At 50.7% G+C, this 21468-nt stretch overlaps 1 protein-coding gene across 4 annotated transcripts in view; it reads left to right on the top strand.

Moving 5' to 3' along the window:
* MXRA7 (matrix remodeling associated 7) overlaps positions 1 to 21468 on the top strand; it is a 56101-nt gene that overhangs the window by 9112 nt on the left and 25521 nt on the right. For all 4 annotated transcript variants that reach the window (XM_075903589.1, XM_006136490.4, XM_075903591.1 and 1 more), the window contains exon 2: positions 21003 to 21063. In XM_075903589.1, the coding sequence (XP_075759704.1) occupies positions 21003 to 21063 (61 nt within the window). The remainder of the gene's footprint in view (positions 1 to 21002; positions 21064 to 21468) is intronic.

Genomic DNA, 21468 nt, shown 5'->3' on the forward strand with positions numbered 1-21468 from the left:
AGACAGAGGTCTTCTGTGGGTCCAGATCTAGGGAAGGTAGATGGTCTCTAAAGCTATGTCTACACTTGCAGCTTCTTGTGCAAAAAATATGCAAATGAGGCTGTGTGGAATATCACCAGGCCTCATTTGCTTACCTAATGAGCCTCCATTTTTGCAGAAGAGGCTCTTGTGCTAGAAGGAGCTGTCTACTCTGCCCCTTCTTGCACAAGAAAAACTGTCTTGCGCAATGCTGCTCTGCCGATTATTTTCAGGAATAACAGCATTGCGCAAGAGGGTTTCTCTTGCACAAGAAGGGGCAGAGTAGACAGCTCCTTCTGGCACAAGAGCCTCTTCTGCAAAAATGGCGCTCATTAGGTATGCAAATGAGGCTTGGCAATAGTCCACGCTTAGCCTCATTTGCATATTTCTCATGCAAGAAGCCGCGAGAGTAGACCTAGCCTGAGTCTGTTCCTTTCCTGGGTACCTCTGCCTGAAGATGGAGAGAGTGATCTCTTCAGCCCACCTGGTTTCTAATTCACAGGCCACTGAAGTCAGAATCTTTTTCCAGTGACTTAAATGGGTTTTGGCTCAAGCGCCCTGTCGAAGCACCACTGCCTTGCACTAGAAACTGTCTGTTGGCTGAATCAACCAGAGCAAACATGGCACCAAGAGCACAGAGCATGAGCAGCCTTGGCTTCTTGCAGGCAGCCCAGGCTGTGAGAGGGCAGGCCACGGAGAAGGTGAACTGCTAAGACAGTGCTGGCCTTCTCTGGATAAACCGACACTTACCCTGCTAAGCCAGCTGGCCTCCCACCTGGGATATCACTTTGCCGGTGGACAAGGCCCTGATTGATGACTGGGAGTGGATATTAACCCAGCTGCTCTGATGGCCCTACTGTGTGGGTGCCCTGATATCAGCTGGGCTTGGGGAAGTTCTTGTGAATAGCCACTAGGAAAGCTAAGACCAGGATCTGATCAGAGCAAAGGTGGAGGAGTGGAGAGACAGGGTGAGGAGGGAGCAGTTTCAGTGCTGGGGACTTCAGCAGCTGCTGTGTTTAAGCTCCGTCCTGCTGATCTGTGCTCTGTGTGGTGCCCATCTGTTCAGCCTACAGGATTGGGACCCAAGTTGCAGCAGCTTTGCAAAATTATCATAAAAATGTACCAGCTGAGGCACAAAGTGCACTTGGCCAGACGCTCCCAGTAAGATAACCACAACATCAAAGAGACTGCCAGCCTCCCTTTGCCTGCATAGTGTGGTTTTGCAAGACATATTTTATCCTCTGGTGTGCATCGTGCCAGCATCTTTATTGCTGTGTGTACACTCTGACCCACAATGCATTGCCATTTTTATTTTCTTTGGATTCGCATGAAATATTGAAAAGCACTCTTCCAAAGGCTCTGTGTGCCTCTGATCTCTGGTATGTCTAAAAATAGGATTGTCCTGCTACAGACCAGGATGGACCCAGCAGGCTCCCCTCCGCCCCCCGCACTAGGAAGTACCAATTCCTCCCAGAAGTATCAGATCTTGCCATGCCTCTCCCTTCCATAGTGTCTCAGGGATGAGATCTCACCTTTTTTATGACTTACAAGAGAGGCTTTAAGTAGCTACTGGTGCTCTTTGTGGGTGGATTTGGGTTCATTTGGTGTTGCTGCAGGAATATAATGGTATCTGCCTTTTCATCCCATGCTCCTGATTCTGCCTGTCTTGGTTTGGGCTGCTAATGGAAACCACGTTCCATCTTTTCCTTTAGGGTTCCAAATCAGAAGTTTGGAATGTTGTGAATGTTATCTCCCCTTTGTGTGTGTCTTCCTCATGTCCCTGTCTTCCCCCAAATCTGATTCTAGAGCTGTTACTGTTTTGTACACTGTAGCCACTTGCAACTTCCTGGTGTTCTCAACCCTAGGGCTGAGACCTGTTGGTGCTGGCTGGCCAACCTGTGACTACACCGACTTAGCAAATCGAGGGTGAATGTAGCCGGGGCTTGGTGCTGATGGGGCATGTGACATACCAAAGAGACGTGGGAGTCTGACTGTAACATGGCCCTTCTGTCACAGTTCACAAGGGAGCTCAGACCTCGGGCAGGGTGGGGAATAAATAACTAAGATTCGCACAGCCAGACACCTGACTGTAAAGGAGCTGCCTGGGCTTGGTGCTACCTTGGTGATAATTCCCCACCTGGGACGCTGTGCGACTCCCAGGGGCAGCAGACAGGACTTGTGACTTGTTCCTTAGAGCGGTGTTCCCCCAGGTCCCTGGTTTGCCCTGGGAGAGCAGCGTATACAGAGCGTTTGGTGATAGAATATCGGACAAGCTTAAGAAGTGCCTTCTGTGCCAAGCTGTGAGCCTCCCCTGGCTGGACCTGCCCCTTCGGCTTGTCGGGAGGTACCGTGGCTGTGAGCACAAGGCCTTGATTGACGGGCTGCATCTGCTCAATGGCAGTAACTGGTAGGCGGGGGGGCGAGCCTGGAAAACTGGGAAATGTGTCATGGGTACAGGGCACTGTGGAGAGTGGCCTATGGCTGGTGTTGCCAGCTGAGCACTGGAAAGCGGGTGGGGGGAGAGGTCAGCTAGGCCAGTGGCTTAAGTGATTTACAAAGCAGATTAGCTAAAGCCAGTCTCCGGCTTTATCTAGATGAGTATTTTCTTCTTGGCTCCATCCCATTGCTCTGGTGCTGGGGCTGCTCCAGAGCAATGGATAGAGGCAGCAAGGGGGGGAATCGACTAGTTGAATCAACTAGTCCTTAACATCCTTAGAACAGAGGCTATTGAGGGTTGGGGGTGGGGGTCCAAAGGGACAACAATCTATCCAGGCAGTTGGACTCTTCCTAGGAATGTTTTATTGTACTCTAGCGGCCATCTGGCACATTCTGCAGGCACCTGTGAGCTGGGTGAGGCCAACCAATCACAGGGTGATTTGCTTTCGGGTGGGGGTGATATCTGGGGTCCCAAGTGAGCCAGCTGAAGTCACTGTGTAAGGTGCACTGCAAGAAATGGGATGGCCAGTCCTCAAAGCTGGTGGTTATTCCAATACAGTAATTCCTCATTTAACACAGTAGATACGTTTCAGAAAATGATCGTGCTAAGCGAAAATGTGTTATGCAGGGTCCATTTTCCCACTGAAAATAATGGAAAAGATGGGGGTTGCGTTTCAAGCGGTGGTGTCAAAGTCAATTTTCTGTTGGTGCTGAGTCATCAATGTCAACATTAGACAATTACTGTACAGTAAAACTCCAATTGTCCGGCATCAACTGGAACCCAGAAATGCTCCAGTCGGCCGGGTCAACAGGGAACGGTGCGGCGAGCGGCGAACCCTCCGCTGCTTTGCAGGGAGGCAGGGGAAGACCTGCGCAGCTGCCAGCGACAAGCTGGCTGGGGAAACCCAGCCACCAGCCTGCAAGCCGCGGAGGAGAGGGAGCGAGACTTCGCCCGCCTCCCTGCAAAGCGGCGCAGGGTTCACCTCTCGCCGTACCGTTCCCCACTGACCCCGTCCCCCCTCGCCGGACACAGTGTGGGTCCCGGCAGACCTATCACAGGGGCGTACTCCCAACCCAATCCCCTTCCCCAAAGCCAAACACCTCCCCTCCCTGCTGTAACCCAGTCCCCTTTCTCCTCCAACCTTATGTCCAGGTCCCAAGGCACCTGCCTGTGCTTAGTGGCTGGCTGTTGATGCAAAAAATGCAGGCTGGAGCCGCGAGTGCACATGCAGCTCACAGCAGCCTGGCCAAGAGAGCGGCTGACCGGAGCATTTCTGGGTTCCAGTTGATGCCGGACAATTGGAGTTTTACTGTACAGTAATCATCTAATGTTGACGTTGATGACTCAGCACCAACAGAAAATTGACTTTGACCCCACCGCTTGAAATGCAACCCCCCACCTTTTCCATTATTTTCAGTGGGAAAATGGACCCCGCATAACACGTTTTCGCTTAGCACGATCATTTTCTGAAATGTATCTACCGTGTTAAATGAGGAATTACTGTAGTCAATCGGAGTCCAAACCATGCCGTTCCTTTAAAGTACCCAGCATCCGGCCATCATCCAGATGCCCCAGCCAAATAAAGTTCTATCAATCCCAAAGGATCAGACCTATTACCTTCCAGGTCAATGAATATTTCAGATCTTATCCCAAAGACACACTTATAGGTAATTTTTTATTAACTAAGGTAAGATTTATTTAAGAAAGAAAAGAGAGTGAATACAAAAGATCAGTAGACACACAGATGCGGGTTCAAGTCTTAAGGCTCAGTTATATAACAGAGATGATGATGATCATGTAGTTGCAAAAAGTTCTTCTAGAATTTAGTCCATGTTTATAATCCAAAAATCCATATCCAGGGTGATTTCAGCCAATGACTGGGACTTCAGTTCTTGTGGCTTAGGTTTCCCCTGTATGAAACCTCAAACAGATCTAAGACCCTAAATCTGTCTGTTAAAGGCACACTAGGATATCCTGAGATCTCATTTCTTATGATTTGCAGCTTTCTCTAAGAGCATCCAAGCAGATATGAGACAAAAAAGGATCATGTCCAAAGGGATCTTATATCTCTTGGCCTGGGAGAGCACAATAGGCCTTTGAAGTTACCTTCTGTCTCCCAAACATGGCAATTGGCACAAGGTAAAACAGTTCACCTACAGTTTACCACAACCTTCAAAGAGACATATGAACCATGATACTACTTCAATCAAGTTTCATCATAAATGCTAATATTCCCTTCTGATCTTGAATCAAAGCTGTAGTAACAGACAAGGACTATTGGCTCACATCATAAGACCTGAGCAAACACCTACCATTCCACTGCTCTAACAATGGAAGTTTGCATTTCAAAGCTCTCGTCTAACCTAAACTAATAGCCCAAGTACCATTTTCACATCTTCCCAACTGGTCTTTAAAAGTCAACCCTGAGTCAGTCATTTGGCCATGTGCCTCATTTCAATCAGATGACCAATATTTCAATCAGATAATGTGTCAGGGAGGAAGCCCCATTAGAGGCAGAACATTCTAACCAGCTTTCAAGTGTAAATTGCAGGGAGACAGCAAGACTGTCTGGCTTCCCACTTCAGGGCTCAGCATGTTGGGAAGGGAATCCCCAGGGCTCTTCCACCACAGAAATATCTGTAACGGGGAAGCAAAAATGGGTGAGTTCAGAACCACCTGGGCTTAGGGCTCAACCCCTGTTGCTGAACATGGTTCTTGCCTCCTTCCCAAAGGTGTTTCCAGCACCCTAAGTCCCAGTTCATTGCCTTTCCTTTAAGTGCTAGGGAAAGGAGTGACTGAGCTGAGGATTACTCCCTCAAAGATCAGCCTCTGCCCCCTGTCTCACACCACGGCAGCATCAAATGTGGCTGGCAGGCCGGTCTCAGCAAGGTCTGGGCTTCACATAGCTTTGGTTTTTGCAGTGCTAGAAAAGAGACATCCAGTCATGAGGTCTACTCCCAGGCTATGTCTACACTGCAGTTTTTGTGCAAAAGCTTGTGGTGTGTCCACAAGCCCGTTCTTGCTCAAGAAAAAGTACAGTAAAGCTTACGAACACAGGGCTTTTTGCACAAGAGTTATTCCTCTCCCCACGAGGAATAAGCCTTTTGTGCAAGAACGCTTGTGCAAAAAGACGTGTGGACAGGCAACAGGGATTTCTTGCGTAAGAAACCACTATGGCTTAACTGGCCATCAGAGCTTTCTTGCGCAAGAGAGCATCCACACTGCCACGGATGCTCTTGCGCAAAAGCACATGGCAGTGTGGATGCGCTCTTGCACAATAACTTTTTGCGCAAGAACTCTTGCACAAAAAGTCCTTGTGCAAGAAGCCTGCAGTGTAGACATAGCCCCAGTGTACAGCCTAGCTCTCTGCCCTCTGTTACCTCAGGGTCTAGCCACAACGAAGTGCTGTCTTGGCTCAAAAGAATGGCCTGGCCAGGGCAGCAGGAAAGCTGGCTAGCTGTGCCCTTTGGGCTCCCTGGTGGCCCTCTGCTCCCTCTCACACCACCGCAGTTATGAATAGCTTTTGCATGGAGGGTGAGGGCGGCTCCCCCAGGCCAGGTCAAGAAAATGCCAGACAGAAGAAGGCTACCTTGTCCAATACGGTCACTCAAACCCTGGCCTGCGAGGCTCTGCTCCCCTCAGACACTCAAATTAGCCTGCTTTCTGGCTATGTTTGGGATTTCCATTCCGAGAGCTGCTCTGCAGCCAGCAATGCGCTTCGTTGCATAGAACTGTGGAGTCCTCCTGCTATCGTCCATGGGAACAAGACAAATGCTTGGTTCAGTCCCTCCGGGGCGCATGATGAACTTACCCTGGAGCACCTTCCTCCCCCCCCCCCCCATGTCTTCCCTTTCTTCTCAGTGTGTCCACCCAGCACGGGATCTGTGAGTGTCCTGGTGGTCAGGACTGGTAACACTTCTGAGGGCTCAGGGCTGTTAAGATTTTGTGGGCTCCCTTAGGCTCTGGGCTAAAGCCAAAAATGGGGGGTTCAGGTACAGTGTGCAAGAGGGGCCTGGAGATTGAGGCTAGAGGGTGGGTCCAAATGGAGGTACGGGCTTCAGGGTGGGGATGAGGCATTTGGGGTATAGGAGGGGGCGCTAGGCTGGGGCCAAGGGGTTTGGAATGAAGGAGTGGGCTCAGGGCAGGATGTTGGGGTGGGTGTTAGAGTGCAAGAGGGGGCTCAGGGTTGAGGAGAAACTTAGGGTGTGGAAGGGAGCTCCGAGCTAGGGCAGAGGGTTGAGGTGTGGGGCCGTTACCTGGGACAGTTCCCATTTGGTATGGGGGGAATAGGTTGGCCTGTACTTGTCTACAGGCACCGCCCCCAGCAACTCCCGGCTAATGGGAGCTGCAGAGGCAGAGCCTCAAAATGACGGTAGCACGGAGAGAGCTTTCTGGTGCTTGTGGCAATGTTGCTCCAGCTGGGGGGAGGAACGGCAGTGTGCTGAATCACCTTCTCCCCTGCCAGCAGCTGATCTCCAGCTTTCAGGGCTGTGTGTGTGGGTGTGAGAGAGAGGAGTGTTCCCCAGCATGGGTGGGGGTGTGCTGGCAGACTAGGAGCTCAATTGCATGCTAAGTCCCTTAGTGCTTCCCTAGCTAGGGTTCGCAGATGATTTAACCAAAAATACTGGACATGCGTGCCCGCCCCCCAGCCAAAAAAATAACCTGGAAAAAATTCTATTGGGGGGGGGGGAAAGGGGGGAGACCAAAGTTGTTGGGGGGGGGGGGGGAGAAAGGACCCCGAGAGTTGTTAAGCAAAAATTTTAAAAAACTAGTGTGGCCCCTTCAAGAAACACTTTTGAGGCTTTTTGGCCCTAACAGGCTGCCATCTTGTCTCCCTGCCCTGGGCTGAACGGCTCCCCTGCGGAACCAGGCAAGTACCCGGGATTTTTGCCTCCTGGCTGGGAAAAAATCAGAAAATACATTTTAGGGGTCTGGTATTTTCTGATTTTTTTTAACCAGACAGGAGGTGAAAATACCGGACACCTGGCAACCCTGCCCCTAGCTCACAACTAGGCCTGTCTGCCCAGCGTGGGAAGACTTGGCTGAACTCACGGAGGGTCTCTCCAGGTGAGATCTGGGGCAGGGACACTCACAAGGCAGGACGTGAAGCAGGTCTAGCCTGCAAGGGCCTGCCCCTTCTAGTTCTGTGCTTTAACCTGGCCCCTTAGAATCTCCTAGGTCAGGACCTCTCCACCAGCCTTCCCAGCCTTTTCATCCAGCTGATGGACACTTGCATGTTTTTGCCTAGTGTGCACAATTAGACTGGGCAAGACAGAATGTGATGCCTCCTGTGGGCTGGAATGGAAGAATATTGGTCCATAGCTTGAGTGGGGTTCCCTGCCCAAGGCAGCTACCCATTTGCTTCTGCAGCTGTTTCTTGGTGTACTGGACAACAGGAATTCCCTGCAGCATTGTGCTAGTGATGGGGTGGGGTTGCCTTCATGTACTGAATTGTAGCCAGCCCTAAGCTGGATTGCTGGGCCTGGAGGGGGCTTCCTCCATGCAAAAGCATGTCCTTTGCTGGCCCCTCAAACCCTCGTTGGCCAGGATTATTTCATGGGGGAGCAAGGCGGTTTTGTGTTGTAGCAGCTGCTTTCCTAGATGCACAAATGAGGCTGAGTAGCATGACGGGGGTCACAGGAGACAGCCTGTGCGCTGCCTGTCTGCTCAACCAAACTCCACAGAGAAGAAGCCCCTTCTTTTTCACCCTTTTCTTCTGACTATTTTCCCTCTCTCTCCTCTCTGTCTGCCCCTTTCTCTCTCTTGCAAGGTCTTGCATCAGGCTTGGATGAGAAAGCGCAGCCATAAATGGCAGTGTGTTACTCATGTCTGTGTTGGGAGGTTATTCCAAGGCACGCTTTTCCTGTGCACACACCCCACACTGCAGGCTGGCTACTGGCTTCTCCTTCCTCTCTCCCAGTTAGAAATGCATTAATCTGTACAAGCCACCCTCAGGCCACTGCAGCTTTGTCTTCCAGCAATAAAGAGTTGCTAGACGTAGACGCACAAGCCCACTTGGCCAGATTTCTGTGGCCCCCCTTAGCTGAAGCAAGGGGAGACTTGAACTTGAGAGGGCTTGGGCTGCCCAGAGGAAATGGGAATAGGTGAGGTAATGGCTCGCATTGTCCAGCAGTGAGTTTAAAAACAGATTGTGATCTGACTTTGCCAGTTGGCGGGGGTGTGGGTGAGTTTTACAGCGGAGAGCAAGCTGGGCCTCCCTCAGAACAATCTCTTCTTCTGACCCTTTCCATTTCCCCCCTCTCACTTCTCAGTCCAGGGGTAGGACTTTAAGTGGGTTAATCATTAGCGGTTGTGTGAGGCAGCTTCACCACAAGGGGTAGGTAGGTAGGTGGAACACTGATGTTATCCTGATTTTACAAGTGAGGAAATTGAGGCAGAAGGTGATGTGACTTGTCTGTCTTAAGGTTTTACATTGCCACCTGTCATGTATACTGTGTGCCTACTACATAAGATCAGTAGCAAAATCCCTAGCAGACTTTTAAGACCCCAGAGCAGCAGAGCCAGTATTAGAATGCGGGGCATCCTAGCTACCTGCTCTGGGCATGCATGTTCTGCTGAACCACCTTGCCTTTATTTCAGTCAATTAAAGGTCAAACTTTCTTTCAGCATTTCAGCATTCTTAGAATTTGATTTCAAATCTCATAATTGGTGTTTCTCTTAAAGCCCCAGCTGCTAGAGTCATGTGAATACATGAGAAGCTCAGCTGCTGTTTAAAATACTTCAGGAAAGGAAGTTTACTAGCTAGGGTGACCTAAGCTCATCCTAACGGTTTGAATACTAAAGACAAATAATGTTTCTTTTTATTATTACATCTTTTTTTTTTAAGTCAAATTTGTGGCCCCTGATTCATGGCATTTTTCACAGTTGGGGTTAGTGAGAATGCTTTTTTTAAGCAAGATATCCCGTTTTTGGAGGGGTGTGTTAGAAAATTGCCTTGTTTTGAGGTCACACTGGGAGTCAGAATGCTGGGTTCTGTTCCCAACTGGAGGGCTGACTCTCCCTGACCTAAGGTGGATGATTTCCTCTCTGTGCCATCACATTGTGTGTTATAACTCTGACCCCTTCCCCATGTGCTGTGACACCTGACAGTCTGCAAAGTACCAGAGATTCTGAAAGCAGACCTTTAATTGCAGCACTGTCATTGTGTGGAAGCACTAGCAGGAGAGGTGCAGTAGAATGGTCCAGGTATGGCAGGGGGAAACAGGAGCAGGCAGAGGTGATGGAGGGCTACACTGGCCAGGGTGCCTGATCTGAGACTCTAGGGCTGGGCAGGTGCTGCTTAATGAGGCCTGTCACTAAGCCTGAAGTAATGTGATCTTTATTACAGCAGCTGGCCCAAACTGCCTGTGGAACTGTCTTCCAGATGCTCCCAGATAATTATCTGTGTCCTACCTGCTAGTGCAAGTAGGGCTTTTCACTGCTCTTTTTCCTATGGGGTGGCATCCTCCCAGGGAGCCTGCACTTGCAGATGTAGCTAGCAAATTGTGGGGAGAGGGGAGCACAGGCTTTAAGGGCTCACCTAACCAGCGTGCTTTGGGTTCTGCTGCCCTGGGCTCAGTCCCCACTGCTGGCAGGTCCCCTTCTGGTTCACAGTAGATTCTCCTTGCTGGGAGGAGCAACTTGCCCTGATGGCTTTAAGACATCTCCTGGAGCCTCACCCTGGCTGCTTTCCAACTGGGCAGAGCTCAGGGCTGGCTGCCTGCTGGAGCTGCTGCGGTTGGCTCTGCTTCAGCAGCTCTTGGAGCCTCCATCACTCAGGGCTGGGCTGGGGTTAAAAACCAAACCCAGCTCCAGACAGTGCAGCTGCCCAGGCTGAAAGTTCACGTTTTAGGGAGTGAATGTGGGTCCCGAGTGAACCTTTTGTGCCACTCTTGGCACTGAGCTCTTTTAATAGGCAGCTCATAACAAAGGAAGCTGAAGTCGCCGTTGGGGCGTAACAACCAGTTTCAACAGTCCTACAAACACCCAGGAGCTGTGCCATGTATTCTAGTGCACTGCCTGCTGCCCCCTTAGGGAGTGATCTTGTAACACCACCAATTCCTTGTGTGGCCTTGGGCAGTGCCTCAGTTCCCCCTGTATTGTGAGGGTCATAACCCTGCCTTTCTCCCACCCTGTAGTCTCCATTTAGATTGGAAGCACTTTGGGGCAGCAAGGAAGAGTACTAGACCCACCAGCTACTCCCGTTTTCCCACTGGTCCCTCACTAACCCCCATCCTATTCCCGGGCTCTGTTCCCATGACAAGAAGGCTTTCATGTGCTCCCTACAGCCCCCCAGGCAGCAGGGATGGCCTCTGGCCTCTGCCACTGAGTCCCATCTGTCATGGACCTTCCCCTCTGATGTGGAGCTGCATGGGGACGCAGTTTTTGAGCAAAGCACCCAGACAAAAAGGGACCCTGGCGGCTGCTGGCTGGGCCATTAAAAGCTTTGTTGGCGGCACGTTGGCGGCCAGGAGCCAAAGCAAGCTCCCTCATTCCCTGGCTCTGTGCAGCTCCCTTAAGCGACTGCCAGGAGGTCCCTGCAGCCCCTAGGTTCAGGGGTGAGCAGAGAAGCACTGCACATTGCCCTCACACCTGCAGGCACTGCCCCTTCCTCTCCCATTGGTTGGGAGCTGTAGAGGTGATGCCTGTAGGTCTGGAGGCAGCGCAAGGAGCCTCCCTGGCCATCTACCACCATGTACCTAAGTGCCACAGGGATCTGGTGGCTGCTTCCAGGGAATTACAGTAAGCACCACTGGGACCTCACACCCAGAACCCCTTACCCCAGCCTGAATTCCCCTCCTGCATCCAAACTCCCTCTTGGAGCCAGCACCTCAGTCTCTTCATTCCTGACCCCCACGCCAAAGTCCACACCCTCAGCTTGAGCCCTCAAACCCCTGGCACCCTAGCCCACACCTCAAACCCCTCCTCTCCAGCCCCACCTCGAGCCCACGCTCCTAGCCGGAACCCTCCACCCCTCCCATGCTCCAACTCCCAGCCCTAGCCTCATGAAAGTGAGTGAGGGTGGGGAGAGCAAGTGACAGAGAGGGGAGGATGGAGCAGGGCCTTGGGAAGCGGTGGGGCAGAGGTTTTCCATTTTGTGGGATTAGAAAGGAGGCTACTGTAGAGCTACATTGTGAAAGCTGTCGCTCTGGTGGCTTGAGATACTCTGCCCTGGTAGCCCCTCTCCCAGCTGGGGACTGCCTCTCACTCAGCTTCTTGGTATGTCTCCTCTCAGAGAGGCAGGGAGTGCCCCTAACAAATTCCCTTGGTGGGAGGGGAGATGGGGACATATCCCCCCTTCACTCTTCCCCTCCCAAGGCTGTTACCTTTTTTGAGCCTCTTTTCTAGCCAGCAGCTGGGAGGGTGCTGCAGTTCTTGGCTTGGTCCTGGCCATTGTGAAGCAAATTGGACACTATGGCCTGGTATCCCATGTTAACAGCAGCTCTCTGCTAGATGCAGCACTGTCAATGCCGGGGTTGTGTGTAGGGTTGGCAGGGGTGTGAAGGAAACAGGGCTGGGCGGGACTTAAACATGTATCTGCCCTGCTCCACTTCCAGAGCTGGCAGGGGTCTGAGCAAATGGTCATCTCCGAGCTCTGTAGCTGGCTGGGCAAGTTGGCAGGTGGCTGAGGAGCTGCTAAGACCCTGTGGAATGAGCAGCTGTCCGGGGGAGGTGAGTGCGCCACATGCCCTGTGAGTGCTAATGGAGTAAGAGGCTCCATATGTCTCTTCTCTAAACCTCCTCTGGCCTGCCAGCCTAGACTCAGTTCACTGGCATCTTTCTTATCACCCTGGCTGGAGATCCAGACAGGCCACGCCTCGCAGCAGCTGAGATGCCTTTGCCTTCCTTATGTTTCCAGCTGGTTTCGTGGGCCCTTAGGAGCTGTTCCTCGAGCCTTGTATATGCTGTTGGAACAACGCATGATGGTAGATTTGGCTCCTTGCACTACTAGGGTACGTCTAGACTACATGGCTCCGTCGAGGGAGCCATGTAGATTTGTTTGTTCAGCAAAGGGAAATGAAGCTGCAATTTAAATAATCGCAGCTTCATTTAAATTTAAATGGCTGCCCTGCTCTGCCGATCAGCTGTTTGTCGGCAGATCGGGGCAGTCTGGACGCTCTCCTGTCAACATGAAAGCCCTTTATTGACCTCCCCGGTAAACCTCATCCTATGAGGCATAACGGGGAGGTCGATAAAGGGCTTTCAGGTTGGCGCGGGAGCGTCCAGACTAGCGCGCTGAGCCGACAAACAGCTTATCAGCTGTTTGTCGGCTCAGCGTGGCAGCCATTTAAATTTAAATGAAGCCACGATTATTTAAATCGCGGCTTCATTTCCCTTTGCCGATCTGTCTAATCTACATGGCTCCGTCGGCGGAGCCATGTAGTTTAGACACAGCCCTAGAGTCCAAATCCTGGCTTAGGTCACAAGTGAATCAAGCTTTGTAGGTCTCGGGTGGGTATTCACAAATGAAAGGCTGGTGCTATCTGGTTGCCAGTCAGCTCAAATAGAGATGACATGTAACTGTTGGGGGAGGGAGGGAGGACGGAAAATAAGAAGCTTCTAGTAGTAAGCAGCAGGGTTCAGTGCTGGGTGTACAAAGCCTGGTAGAAATCTGGGGGGTAGAGAGTGCATGTGACCCCACCTGCCTCTTCCCCCATGTGTTGCCTCTGAGCTGAAAGGCTAGTCTGTGCTTAAGGAGCAGCCCAGGACTGGAGTAGTGGGGCTGAGGGGGTGGGATTACAAGTCAACTATGAGGTTTGCCTGTCTGATACAAAGGGTTGGTTGGTTAGACATACCCACAGTCTCTCCCTGCCATGGATTTGCTTTATTGGGGTTCATTACATCACTCCAGATGCTGCAGCTTCTTGTATGCTTTCATGATCAGGCCTGTAGGTATCCAAATAAGGGTCCCAGACATCCCATTGACGGATTCAAAAATGGACAGAGGCATTTCCAAGAGGGGCGGGAGCATGGGACTGCCTCCAGTTAGGACTGTTCAGAAAAGTCCGTCGGAGCACAATGAACCCAGTCATGGGTGGGCCTGGGCCTGGTGCCAAGGCTGTCTGTGAATAATGGTAACTGCACCAACACAAGAGCCGTGCTACCTGAGTTGTGCATTGTTCCAAGCAAATGTCAGCTGAAGGGGGCGAAGCCCTCGTGGTCAGTGATTAAAGCTGGGCGGTTCTTGTCTGCATGGAGAGCGATACTGTGGGGTATAGAGTTGCTGCTTATAGACCATACACGGGACAGTGGTTCCGCTAACTGGCGGAGGTCCATTCCCCGGGTAAATGAGGTAAAACCTCAAGGTACTTGAACTGTGTCTCAGATCTAGTTATGGAAGTGGGTTAATATGTCTGTGTCTATCCAAAGTGCTCCCAAGAGTCCAAGGAGTACAGTATTTTGTACAAAATACAGTATTTTGTGAGAGGTACAGAGTAATTTTTAGAGTGGTGGTCAATAAATTGTCAGGCCACATCCTAGGCGGTAGCTCCTGAGTCCTATGAAGCTGCACCCCCTGAGAGCCTGTCTACATGGGGAAACAGATGGGCATAACAACTCTCATAGGGATGCTGTATGCCAAACAGTGGGATGCTGTCTATGTACGCAACACACACACTGCATGCCCATATGCCACTGCTGGATATGTCTTCCTGGCCAGCTCTGCTCTGTCAGGTCAATTCTGTCTGGCCCCTGACCATGCCATGGAGGATGCCATTTTGGTGTCTTCCATGCAGCATGACCTCACAGGCCCCGTACATGGAATTCCCACCTTGCATGCAAGTGTAGAATTGCATGTGTTACTGAAAGTGCCCTGGCGTGCTCCTGAGTCCAGAAATAAGTGTCGTAGTCTCTGTTTATTCTGTAACTGCTTCTGTGCTGTAAGAGTGGGGGCGGGGGCTCAGCGAAGGTGTGTAGGGAGTGGCAGGGAATCCAGAGTGCGAGCAGAATGGTTGAAATGGACACAGTAGCCAATAGGAAACCCTTGCAGTCCTTTCCGACTGTATGATGCTATGAGCCTCCTCTGATGTTCCCTGATGCTTACAGGTGGGAGCTCCCAGGTCTGGTTTGAGACGGTTCACGCAGGATAAGGCTTCACCCCAGTGTGCAGAGAGCAAGGGATGAGGAGGTGCTCCGATGGGTAGTGCTCTCATGTTAACTGGAGCTTGAGCTGACCTGCTGCCAGCTCTAAGGATGCTAGACTGGATTCAGAAGCCTTCATTGTTCCCTGCTGCAGATATTTCTGACCCTGGTCCAGAGCTGAGAGATTCTGCTGCACAAAAAGTTATGGGACTTCAGACTTGGCTGGACCCAAGGCCCCTGGATGTCCTGTCAGGCTTGGTGGGACCCACAGCGCCTACTGGAGGGTTTTTCCCATAGTTGGTGCCTTTCTGGGCAACATGGGTCAGGAGGAGATCCTGATAATCAGGCTGCCGGGCCCTCTTCTCTCCCCACTTATAGGGTTGCCAGATGGTTGAAACAAAAATACCGAACCCCCCCTTCCCCTCCCTCCTCCCCAAAAAAAACACTGGGAAAAAATTCTGTCGAAGAAAGAAAAGGGGGGAGGGGAAAGAGAACAAAGTTGTTGTGTTTAAAAAAAAAAAAGGACTCCAAGATTTATTAAGCAAAATATATATTCTGGCAGCTCGTTGAAAACAACCTTGTAGCAGCTTGGGGGTGGACTGGATGAGCCCAGTGGGCCTCTTCCACCACTGCCTCCTCTGGTTCAGTTTGGTAGTCCATGCTGCAGACAGAAGCCACCAGGTACAACGGCACCAGCCTCTGCAGGGAGAAAGAGGCCTCTGCAGTGAAACTCCTAATGATCCTGGGGCATGAGCCGATCAGCCTCCCTGCATGCTGCTACATTATTTCCGACACGGTTCACAAAAGAAAGAGCTCTGTGGGCTCCCCTATCTATTGCCCCACCCCACCAGTTTGGGCCTGGGAAGAGATGAATGGAAAATGAACGGGAGTTTCCATTTTTGGAAGTGTGGCCCAAAATAGCGGTGGTGGGACGTGAGTGAGAGAGATGCAGGACATGTGAGCTGTCCATGAGCCAGGAACCGGAGGTGCAAGATGAGCCCAAATGGCCGTGAATAACGCTCATTCCCCACTGGTGATATAATATGGCCAGTCCTGGGCTTTGGCTATATCCCAGATTCCTGATGTTCATATAAAACTGTGCTGAGAAACCCCAGTAGCCTATTCTGCAAGGGGAGGAGCTCTGATCTTGCCTCTCATCTTCATGTTCATGTTCCTGACTGAGCTCACCTGTAGAATGCCCATGGTGCAGGGCCCTCCCGGCCACTGTGGCTCTTTTTGTCTCCTTTTCTGCATGACTTCTCTCCCTCCTTCTTCCCTAACTCAGCTTGGCAGCTTCCCCTGGCTCGTCCTGCTAGCACATAAGCCTGCCCCAGCCCTTTGCACTCCAGCAAGCTGGGGCAGCCGTCACTTTGAATCACATGTGGGAAGCCAGACAAGCCAGGGATGGTGGCAGGAGCCAGGACTGCATGCCGCCTGGATTCTGCCAAGCTCTGGATCTCCTGGCTGGTGCTGGGGAGAGAGAGAAAGAACATTCTGTCTGCTGCCTTTCAGATGTGCATTGCTGAATGAGAGAGGGGGTGGGTGTGTTGGGGGGGGGGGGCTGGGAGACATTCTGGAGGCATGCCTGGCCCCCTTTTCCCTGCCCTGCCCTTAGTGAAGGGTATCCTGATTATTGTCTGGGGCAGTTTTTTCCCCATGCCATCCCAATCACAGGGGCTCTCTGAGGTGCCCCTGGGATCTTTCATCCTGCCCCAGGGTAAATTTTAAAAAATACAGTGTCATGGACCCCCGCATCCTTTATATGACATGTGGCAGTCTGCAGAGTATAGAGGATGTGATGGCACAGAGAGGTTAAGTCATCCAGGCTTTATGAAAATTGGCTTATGAATGTGAATGTGCACAACTTGAAAATTTATTTAAATTAGTTCATGTCACATGTCATTTGAAAGGTTGTAATCCACTGACTCTATATCCTGTTTGTGTGCATGTTTAATTACTCCATGTATTCTAGTAAAAACCGTCAGTGATACTTTAGGAGCTTGATGGCTCGGAGATCTAGTCAACGGCTTGTGAATGTCTTTAGTTTTGTTCCAAATGGTGGTTGGCCCTACAAAGACATGTGGCCAGGCCATCCGCTTCTGGAACCCATTTTGGATCTGGTACTTTTTACTCAAAGTGAGAGACATTTGAATTTAGCACAAAGAAATCCCACCTTGGGCAAAAGGGATATACGGGGGGGGGGGGGGGGGACAAACAATAGGGGGAGTCTAGGAGACCCCTGATTTACTACCCAAGATGCCTGCTGGAAACATCTAAGACTGAACAGGGATATGGATCGGGCCCAAGCTAGGAGGCTGCTTAGCTTGAGAAAGAGATAGTTAGAACAACTGCGAGGGTAAGAATTTGCACGTAACACATTTCTTAGAGTGTATTAGGATTGGCTAGCCTGTTTTGTTTATTTTGGCTTAGTAACTTTCTTTGGTCTATCTGCTTTCACTTGCAATCACTTGACTCCTACTTTTTATACTTAATAAAAACACTACTTCTTCGAGTGATTGCTCATGTCCGTTCCATGTAGGTGTGTGTGTATACGTGTCACTGGAAGTTTTCCCCTTAGTAGTACCCACTCGGACAGCAGGGGAGCCCCTGGAGTGGTGCCACTATATCAGCTAATATATACCCCCTGCTGGCCCCTCATCCCCTCCGTTCTTTCTTACCACTCCTGATGGTGGCTAGAGCTGCCTTTGCTCGTTCTGCCAGTGCTGCGATGTTCTAGCAGTTAGTTAAACATTTTGCCATTCATTGTTCTTATCTAGGTTTTCAGTAGTTGTTTAGTATTAAGTACCCAGGCAGGGCTCACTTCGCAGCCCATCCCTCAATGGGACCTCAACCTGGTCCTGGCTGGGGCCTCCCTTCGAGCCCCTGGCAGTGTGCTTGCTGCTGTACCTTTCTTGGAAGGTGTCTTTCTTGGTGGCTATCCTGTCAGCCAGGCTCGTGTCTGAAATGAGAGCCCTCACCTTGGACCCCCTGTATACAGTTTTCGTCAAGGATAAGGTCAGATTATGCCGCTATCTGGCTTTCCTTCCAAAAGCGGTGTCTCACTTTCATGTGTCTCAAGATATTTTTCTCCCGGTTTTTTACCCCAAGCTTAATGCTTTGGGTAAGGAACAGGCATTACACATTTTAGATGTTAGGAGAGTTCTAGCCTTTTATTTGGAAAGAATAAAGCCCTTCTGTAAGTCCCTACAGCTCTTTGTAGCAATTGCAGAGGCTGAAGGGGCAGCTGGTCTCTGTGCAGAGGATCTCCTCGTGGATTATGTACTGTATCAAGGAGTGCCATGGGCTGGCCAAGGTGCCCAGCTCCTCCCCTCACAGCCCACTCCACTAGGGCCCAGGCCTCCTCTACAGCCTTCGTGGCTCAGATCTCTATCTTAGACATCTGCAGGGCTGCCACGTGGTCTTCAGTTCACACTTTTACCAATCAGGCCCATCAGGCTAGGGAGGATGCAGTCTTGGGCAGGGCTGTCCTTCGCTTAGTTGACGGTTAGAACTCTGACCCCGCTTCCCAGGGTTTCTGCTTTGGAGTCACCTACATGGAATGGACATGAGCAATCACTCAAAGAAGAAAACAATGGTTACTTACCTTGGTATCTGTTCTTCGAGAGGTGTTGCTCATGTCCAGTCCAAATCTCATCTGCTTCCCCTTCTTACCAGACTACTGCAAAGAAGGAACCAAGGGAGTGAAGGGCCAGCAAGGATACATATTAGCCAATGTAGTGGTGCCACTGCAGGGGCTCCCCTGCTGGCCCAGCGGGTTCTCCTAAGGGGAAAACTTCCGACGACATGTGCATGCTGCTCGCACACTGACGTGGCATGGACATGAGCAACACATCTCGAAGAACAATGGTTATGAAGGGAAGTAACTTTTTTTAAATTTATTATCAAGCCCAGTGTAAACCTGGGGGAAGGAGAAGCCGCAGGTGTGCATATCTCTTCCATTGATAAAGGGGGTGAACTTAAGAGTTGTCTCTATATAAAACTTTATACAGAGTAAGATGGATTTAGTTGAGGGTTTGGTTCCTTTTGGGGGGTTGGATTCTTGGGTGCTGTCAATGGCCTTATAGCTGACCTCTCCCAGAGCTGAGCTGGTTCATTGTGTGTGTTGCTCCTTTGGGGGGGGTGGTAACCCCAACTCTGCCTTGGCTGGGGAGACCAGAGCTTCTGGCCCAGCAGGACAGGGTGTTGGGGAGTCGCTGAGGACAAGAAGGCAGGCATCAGTGGCTTGATCAGCACACCAAGGGACACCCCTAAGGGGCTCCCCTGCAATTCAACCCATCAGACCTGTTGCTATTTGTACATTCTTCATTTAATGGTTTAGTTGTGAGCCCTGAGCCGGCCTTGGGAACAGAGAGGGACAAAGATGGGACAAGGATGAATCTACCCCTGCAGATGTTTAGTGTTGCCTGACCTCTTCCCTTTACAAGACCCTGGGTTCTGCTGCTTATGTCTTTGCCAGAGTTAATAGTTTGGGATGAAGTTTTCCAAGCTGGGTGTCTGAGGTTGAATTTTTTTAAGAAAAACTTTAGCTAAAATAGTTCAGCTGTTTCCAAGATCAAGGATAGGAAAGAAATGTGTTGCTTTGCTGGTGTTAGGGGATTGTGTTTTAAGATGCTCTAGCCACCCCCGTGTGTTGGAGCAGGGAGGTAGCCTTTGCCTCAGGGATGTGCTTTTCTAGGTATCTGTGAAAATCTACCCAAGTTTGGCCAAATAAGAAGTCTTTGATAACTCACAACTTGTTAATGCACAGTAGAGACTTGCTAGTGCATCATAGCTCAATATCCTGAAAAGTCCATCTACACTGAGCATCCACCAGCCCTGCACTGGGCAGGACTTACCCTGCAGTTGCAATTCCTGGTTGCTCCAGGCCAGGCTGGGTCTAGCCCAGGCACAGGAAATTAGAGGATGCTCTGCATGACCCTTGCACACCACTGACACCCAACCATGGTAGAGGGAGAAGCTGTTTGAGACAAAGGCCGAGCGAATAAGAGTCAGACCTGGGAGAAATGGGGGAGTAGACTGGGACATAGAGCCTCAGTGGAGAGGCTGGGACTGGAAGCTAATGGGGGAGGAGGGAGAGGGGCACTGTCACTGCAGTTGGGTGGAGACAGGCACTAGCAGGGCAAAGAGACTGGGAAGAACTGGGACTGGATGCCAAGAAGGGAAATGGGCGAGGATGTTGAGGTTAGACAAGGAGACTGAGGCTGGGAACCAGTGGAGTGGAAAGAAAGAGGTTGTGGGCATGGGGAAGAACAGACAAGAAGTCAGGGTCTGGTTTGTGCGAGTGCTGGGTTCTTTCAGCTGCAGATGAAGTCCACAGGATTGGCCCTTGAATATGCAGAGTACGTGCTCCGAGAAAACAGGTCCCACTTGTCTCAGGTTGGGCCCCCAAAAGTAATGAAGACTTTTTACTTGAATCTCTCTCTGTGTCAGTTCCCCACCCACCAGGAAAATAGGGATGATCCTCCTCTTGTGGAGTTCCATGATGATAAATTAAGGTTTGTGAAGCACCCCGATACTGTAGAGCCACAGAAAAGCTCAGGAGGAAATTAATCTCTCTTTAGTGCGGGGTTTGAATTGGGTGCTGTTAATAAGCACTACGGCCACACATGAAATAGAGAGGAGAAAACAAAATATGGAATGAAGTGGGCACTGGTCACCCTGGGCAATGAATGAGGTAAGGATGTAAATATTGATCAGAACAGTTAACTGATTAAATGATTAAAATAATATTGTTTAAGCAATTAACCGTTGTTGGGGCAGCCAGAGCAGGGGAGCCTTACTGCTGAGATCTGGGCAGCAGGAGATGAGATGGGCCAGAGGGTGGCTGGGAGCCAGGCCTAGGGCCGGTGTGGGCCAGGTGTGGGAGCCAGGGCTGCTGTGGCTCAGCGGGGAACCATGTCTAGGTTCTCTGTGGGCCGGAGCTGGGGCCACTGCAGCATGGCAGTCTGGTTAGCTAGTTCCGAGAAGCATTCCAGTAAGCCTAATGCTTACAGGGTAACCAGTTAACCAGGCAACCTTTAACATTCCTAGAATGAGGCAGGGCTTCTGCGGAATATATAGCATGTGACAACATACGTTATGTCACTGTCTTTAATGATGTGTACGGGGGGGAGGCAAATTAAGAATGCACAAGCAGATGTTCTTTTACTGTTGTTTTTATGCATGGCATATACAACTTCATTAATCAAGTAGCTCTTTTCACCCATACTCACCGGCATGGAGAGCTATCATTCCCCTTCTTTTACAGAGAGAGAAACAGAACCACAGAAGGAAAGTGATTTGTCCAAGCTCACCCAGCAGCCGAATGGCAGAGCCAGAAATCAAACCTAAGTCTGCTAAGTCCCACTTGATTGCCTTACCCACTACATCATACTGCCTCTGGGAGCTCAATTTGTTCTGCACATGGTTCTCCCCTTTAAACTGACCTGCTCTTCATCCCCTCCAGGAGGAAGATCAAGACTGGGAAAAAGAGAAACTGGTGGTGAAGGAACCAGATCTAGATGATGGTAAGTTCTGGCAACGCAACAGCTGGTGGGGAAGAGGTTGTAGATAGTGGCCATGTGTCCAAAGGCCAGGCTGGGTCTGAGAGTGAAATTTCCCTCTTCTAGAGCCCTAGGGAAAAGGCAATTCAAGGCCAGAGTGTCCTGGGCCATAAAACAGGAGGAGGAAAAACTGTATCAGAATCGCCCAACACACATTGTGGGGCCTTTTTTTTTTTTCATATTCCATAAAAAATAATCCATCTGACACACACACACACCCAATAGTGACAGGTGACAACCCCTGTCCCCATACAGATCACCTTTCAGTTCGTGGGGTGTGTTTCCTTCCACTCGTAGGGGCTGGACTAGTGGTTCTGGGGGTGCTGCCACACCATCTGCTTTCCATGATAAAAAGGGTTTCTAGGTTGT

The sequence above is a fragment of the Pelodiscus sinensis genome, chromosome 20 (genome assembly GCF_049634645.1).
Source record: "Pelodiscus sinensis isolate JC-2024 chromosome 20, ASM4963464v1, whole genome shotgun sequence".
NCBI lineage: Eukaryota > Metazoa > Chordata > Testudines > Trionychidae > Pelodiscus > Pelodiscus sinensis.